General features: G+C 48.3%; 1 protein-coding gene across 1 annotated transcript in view; it reads left to right on the top strand.

Annotated features, from left to right (window-relative positions):
- Positions 1-422: 422 nt before the first annotated feature.
- The window catches only part of LOC128270211 (limbic system-associated membrane protein), a 70,045-nt gene continuing 63,787 nt past the window's right edge, over positions 423-6,680 (top strand). The window contains exon 1 of the mRNA XM_053007614.1: positions 423-459. Within this exon, the coding sequence (XP_052863574.1) occupies positions 423-459 (37 nt within the window). The remainder of the gene's footprint in view (positions 460-6,680) is intronic.

Raw genomic sequence — 6,680 nt, 5'->3', positions numbered from 1 at the left:
ATTACATGTTGATCAGGATGTGTAATGTCATGACGATATCCGTTTTTCGAGATGATGTTCACCGTTGTTTTGCAGCTGCACATGACCTTTATAGCCAATTAATGTTGCGCTTCAGCAAGGTCAAATGAAACACTCATTCCGGGATCCGAGGTCCAAGAGTAACACTGTAAAGCTTATAACCAGGGCCGCTGTCGAGTGAAGCGCCACATTCGCTGGTAGTTCTCCAAGTCCTCCGCGCTTGCTTTGTACCGGAGGTAACCAGGATCGCTAGCTCTCTCCTGTGCCTCTCCGAGACCTCTCCTGGCTCCGTCAATTAGTGTGATCAATATTTGCTGCCCCGGAAAAGACACCATCCGGTCGCTGTCCGCTGCTCGAGCAACTCCTTCTACCCACAGGCGGCCGTTGATGAAAGGTTCCCCATGATGAGTGCTGTGACATCGGTCGGTAGCCATCATTTCGGTAACAACGCTATTACACCGTGTCACCCGACATATCGCATGTCGGGACGAGCGAGACCACGCACCGGGTAGTGGTCGGAAAAGCGAACCAATTCATGATTGATACGCTTGCAAATGAGAAATTCAATTTCAATTTTTCATCGTCATCCGTTGGCTCCGTTTCCGGCTCGCTGCTGCGACGGAGCCGGGCCACAGCACAGGTCCGCCCGTCAACGCGCCGTGCTTTGGGATATTTCGTCGTTTTCGGCGACATCGTCGACCGCGTCGGAGGTCATCATTTGGGTACCGAGCACACTCTGCACTGGGGGGAAAGGTACTCGATCCGGTCCGGCAACGGATCGAAGTATCTATCTATCTGGCACTACTCTCGTCCGACGACGATGACGACGACGACGGCCAGCTTGTTGTTGGGGGCGCTACTGGCAAGCTGGTTCCAACGGCCAAGAGTCGGCAACAGGGTGCGCCTGTTGTGCGCGTCAAACTCATCCGGTACCGGGCCCGAAGTGGATGGAGTCCAGGGCTTCTGCACGACTTCTGGTCGTCAGGTGGCGTATTGCGTTCGGTTGAATAGCCAAAAAGTGCCAGTTGGTACGGGGTACGGTGTACCAACGAAGGACGAACAGCTTCTTCACCGGGGCTGTCGTCGCTCCTAAGGTCCAGCTCTTCGAGCGTGCTCCGGCTGACTGATGATCGCTGACGGTGACTGCTGGTACCAATAGCGGCGCTTTGGTTCCGTCCGTAGTCACTCACTGTCATCCGATAGTTTTCTGCCGCAAACGATGCTGCTACTGACGAGACGGCTGCCGCAGGCGGGTCGCTTGGCCACTCCTAGCAAACCGTGAAAATATTTCAATAAAAACAGGTTCATGTTGCTCCGTATTGCGTGGGTTTTAACTAATGTTTTCCGACCATCCGGTTTGCTATTGTAAGTTTTCCATTAAATTTTGAATATTTCATGCGATTACGATGCATTCGCATCGATTATTCACGATACACTAAAAGCGACGCATTGAGCGAATTGAAATGCACAGACACACGGGAACGCGAAAAGTAATATACATATTTTAACTTAGGTAAAGTTAGCAATTACCGAGAGGCCGTCCCATTGTTTTTATCCAACACTATCCAACACTAGCGAGGCGAAACTATTTGGCTAATGAAGCCATCAGCGCTCGCGACCCCGTAAGGGGCCATGTTTCGGTCCGTTCCAACGACACGGTCCGGCTGGCGTCAAACATTTTGCATATCGTGATAAATAAACATCGGCCCCGCGCTGTCGAAAGCTGTTCCGGGTTCGCAGGTTCGATGGCGATTAATTTGCTCATAAATTTTAATTATCTACAACGTGTGATTAAGCCCGCCACACGAATTGGCGCCCCCAGGAGCGCCGGGCCAGGATTTTCGGTGTAGCGTTCTCGGTCGGCGACGGCGACTCCTCTTCGATGCCCCGTTTGCCTGTGCCTTAGCACCTGTTTTATGGTGTTTCTGTTTTTTTTTTTGCGTTTCTGCAACAAGTCACAGGTGAACACAGTGCACAAGAACGCATGCGAAGCGCCCGACAGTGTGGGCTTATGCTCGGCCACACTGCTCGGAGAGTGTGAAAGAACGCACGAAACTCGAGATTGCATGCACCGGAGCACTCGTTCAACGTGTCGGTGTGAAATTAGCATTACTTGATTATGCGCCAGTAGTCATCATCACGCGTCTTCGGGCATGAACACTGCAACAGGCAACAAGGTACGGTAAGGTGCTTCAAATTAAAGCTCCGATTCTGAGCGTTACCTAACAGAAAAGGCATTTAAAACCAATTTTGTGATGAAAACAGTATTGAAAATTTCGAGTTGAAGTTTTGCGAAATAAATTAAATCATGTTAAACTGTGAACTGTGAAATATTACGCTGTGTGTTGGCTACCCGTTGGATTGGTGGCAAAATCTGTTCCGCACGGGGTCTGCTGCTAATGGAACCGAAAACCCCTCACAAACGGCCCTCGTGCGGTGCTTAATGCTTGAGCATTAAGCAAACATACCGAACGAACCAAAAACCTGACTTCCGGCCGCGCGGCCACCACCGTATATGCGGGAGGTGTGGAAAATTTTCTTTACCATTAAACATTTTGCAACTTTCCCACGCTTCCCGTCTGGCGTCCCCGCCGGGACTCACCCGCGCACCGGAAAGACAATCAGAAAATCTCATTAAGCCACTTCTTTTCCACCGCTCCGACCATATTATCGAAACATTACATGGTGATTAAACTTTCCATTCCAACCAAACCGCCCCCGGGCAGCACCCGCAAGACACGGACCCGGTGGGTGGGTCCGTGCCACTTCATCATCATTGCCGGTCCGGTCCTGCCGTCTGCAACATCGTCGTTACCGAGTCGAGCAACCGAATGAACGCCGGGAACGCCGGGAATACCGGGAACGGTGATCATTGTTCTCGAGACGCGCGCCAAGGACGAGCCCCACAATGGTGTTCGTAAGCGCGAAAATAAACTTTTCGATTTTTCCACGCACCACTCCAAGGTTCGCGGGGTATTTGGTGATATTTTTCATACTCACCCCGTACCGAACTTGCTAAACAAATAGCATGAGCATAAAAGGAAGTGTAAGAATCGAGTAGGAAATATCACAAAGCCGCCCCCCGGAATCGGAAGTGTCGCACACAGACAGCGCTCCTTCGTTGGTCCCTTTCTTTCCGGTTTTCCCTCTCAACTTTGCCTCCCTCTTTTGGATTTATTTGGACTTAATTTTTCCTCTGCTTCGTCTTTGAAGAAAATGGAGACTATGGACGCAGCGTTATTTGAACTGTGATTATGGGCTTTTGTGTTCTCTCTCTCTTTCTCTCGTTTCCAAGGCGTTGAGATACGTGGAAAATGCTGCGAAGGATATTTTCCCTAGGGTCGCATCTGTAAAACGCTCCCGATCCCGTTATTCGTTGGTCGCTTTTCTCAAGCGCGCCCGAAATGGAAACTGGATTAGCGAAATTTTCCACCAAAAAAGGAAAAACAAGGAAGTACCGACCTCGGTACTGCCAAGTGGCGTACCGTACGCGTTACTGTCATCAATGATGTGAAGTATTGATGGAAGTGAGATTGGTCCGGATTGAAAACATTATCCGTGGACCTAATCTGTAAAAAGCTCAGCTCTTCCGTTGGTAGATTTGTATTATTTTGGGCTGTTGATTATGTGTTCTTGTCAATTTCTTTCGATTTGACTCAACTTTATTTGCATGATTCGTTACTTCCTTTTCCGATTCAATCATGTGAACTTAAAGAGGATTTTCTGGATCACAGCGGAGTTCGATGGACGTGAAATCTGGATACTTTTACCGAAATCATGCTTCTTTGAAGTTGTTCAATAATCACAATCGAAGGTACGCTACATGATCGCTCCAAGCGAATATGGTACGCTCGAGATGGCGATCATTAAATTGCACATTCATTAAACTGAGAGGTCCATCGCTTAAACACGGACTCACTCACACTCGAGTGCTTCATTTGCGCCTAATTTGATGAATACGAGAATACCTTTGAGTGAGACGAACGAGTGCACGGCAGACGCTTATACTTGCAGAATTGGCAAAAGGACGCCCTTTTTTACGAAACGACAAAAGACGACTAAAAAAAGGGACACGAAAATTAGCATTTGAATTTGCGTTAGGCTGCCGCCGCGTCGCGTTAGTTTCAGTTCCAAACCGCAACCTCCAACCGAACGAGCCCCACAATACACCAGGCTGTGCTGCTGCTGCTGCTGCTGCTATTTCCTGGTGGACAATTATAGTTAACATCCTCCAGTCGCCATCTTGACTGCCCTGGGGGGGGCTAGCTTTTCGAGAGTTCGCGGGGAGGAAAAAAAATTTGGTTGGGACCCTCGGGAAATAGTAAAAAATGTGCATTATTAATTACAGAAGTGAAGTAAAAAGCGACCATATTGTGGGGCAAACGAGAGAAAAAAATCATGGGACAAAAAACGAACCAATGTCCCTTTGCCAGGGGAAAATGTATTAAAAATGCCGGAAAATCTTTTCCCACCGGGAATAATTATCATGTAATTCAGTTGCAACTGGAGCATTGCCTGGGAGCCGAAAGTGTCGTGAAGTGGAGCCTCATTAAGGGTATTGGCGAGCGCGCTCAGATTGCACTTTAAAATCCGTGACACCTTCATCGAAGAAGCGTTTTTTGTCAATGAGATTAATGCATGTGCGTAGCGATTATTCAAATATGTAGGAACATCGTGACAAAAATTTATCCTCGAGATGGCTTCCCGAAACGGAATGGTTGATTCCCAAGATTATGAAGTTCAAAACTGATCATTGCTAAAGTGCTTCTTGCTGGATTGCCCAATGAAAATGTTTCTACCTTAAGAGCACACAGCTCTTCTTCTATAAACTAACGTTTAGTAATCACTTTAGTGATTACAACAAACACTCGCCCTAAGGCAGGGTTTCATTCCATTCGTAGTTCTCATCTTTTAGGCAAATCAGAACGATAGGTAAAATACAATCCCAGATTCCCAGATTACCAAAGCCGAAGCCGAATGAGTACCAAGAAAACAAATTTTGCAGCATTCACAAACCATAGGTCTCCTCATAGATCTCCGTGTGGTCTCCGTATTGTCTTTTTGTATGCAACCAGCCCATCAGTTTGCTAGTGCAACAAAAAGTTTAACGTGTACCATCGGAAAAGAAAACAATCGAAAGTGTGAACAGTGAACACCCCCGAACAAGATTCGGTTCGCACCGCCATTTTTGCCAAACAAATAAAACTTCAGTTCACGCTCAATCAAAGTGCCAGCGGCAGCAAAATTGCCGGCCGCTATTCCCGGAAAGTCCTCGACGACCGTAATTCTTCGAAGCATGCTCACGCCCACGGAACACCACCAAAAACTCACTCACTCAGCAGCGATTAGTTGCTAAACTTTCTTTCATCGCTCCCGGCGCTAGAAGTTGCGTTCGAATCCATTTTTATCACTTTGATTAACACGTCATCGGCACGCCGGAGTTTGGGGCCGAAGGCGAATCCAACCACCGTCGACTAATCGATGCCGATCGAACCACACGCAACCTGGAGCGCGCAACATTGATCAATGTGTCCGCCGGAGTAACCCCACGGCCAGTGTTTTATTGCCGAAGATTTCGTCTGACAAGTGCGTTTGATTCGATTAGTCCGTAGCGATCCGTGGGCGCCAGCACTTGTACTCACGTTCGCACCAAGCCTGCCGGTGTGTCTGGTCTGGCTTCTGTATTGTGGCCGATACGCACGCTCGCCCGCTAGTGGTCCGCTCACGCCACGTCCAACTTTGCGGCTTCCTTTGGCCGCCACGGCCGTTGGCGGATTCGGTAATTGATTTAACTTTCCACGAACCAACCAGCAGTGGCAATCTCGGGGCCGTCAGGGCCACAGCCTAACTACCGGGCAGCAATCTTTTGCCGGGGAAATGGGAAATTAACCGTCGTTAAAACAAAACGTGAGGGCCGTACACCATTTTCGGTGATTTAATTAGCTTGCCGAACACAGTTCTGGGGCCGAAAATGGGCGCGCGCGTCGCGGTGCTGGCCGGTGTAATCAGTGGGGAATGAAATTATTAATGGTCGAGACCTTCGTCGAGGACGTGGAAACTGTGGCGAGGTGATAAAGTACAGTCAAATGAGAGCACCACTGACGACGGTGACGTCAATAGTGCCCGAAAGCACGCACAATCTTTGGTGGAAGAAATTGGCGCACATTTTTGTAGCAACCGAAATATAACAATAGTATGAGTAGTACGTGCAATAATAGGACAGAAACGTTGACCTACAGTGTGCCAATTCCTGGTCAATTCTTTCTAGCGGATTTCCCTTTTGGATGAATTGATGAAGATGAATCGATCGGAGTATCGATCGTAAGGGGTCCGCAAGAGGAACAATTAGGATGGCGCTTTCCCCTTACTTGCACGTTGGTTAGAAAAAAATTTTATACTATGTTTTTCTCCCGGTACCATTTCCGGGACATCTCTCCTTCACATTGTGCCCTGGTAGATAGTCTAACGGGGAAGTTTATCGCGACCGAAAGGGCAACTTTCGCCGTGAGTTCATCATTCAACGCGCCATTTTTTGTGTTTGTCTTCGTGCATCGTCCCTCTGGCGCGTGGAAAATGAGTGGAAAAGTTTCTCCGACCCTCCCTTTCATTTTTTTTCTGGTCCAATTTTACCCCTACACGATCGCGTCAAAATATAAACTCAC

Source organism: Anopheles cruzii, chromosome 3 (assembly GCF_943734635.1).
Source record: "Anopheles cruzii chromosome 3, idAnoCruzAS_RS32_06, whole genome shotgun sequence".
In the NCBI taxonomy this organism is placed as follows: Eukaryota; Metazoa; Arthropoda; class Insecta; order Diptera; family Culicidae; genus Anopheles; species Anopheles cruzii.
The sequence above is the reverse complement of the archived record's forward strand: the minus strand, read 5'-3'. Positions and strand labels throughout refer to the sequence as shown.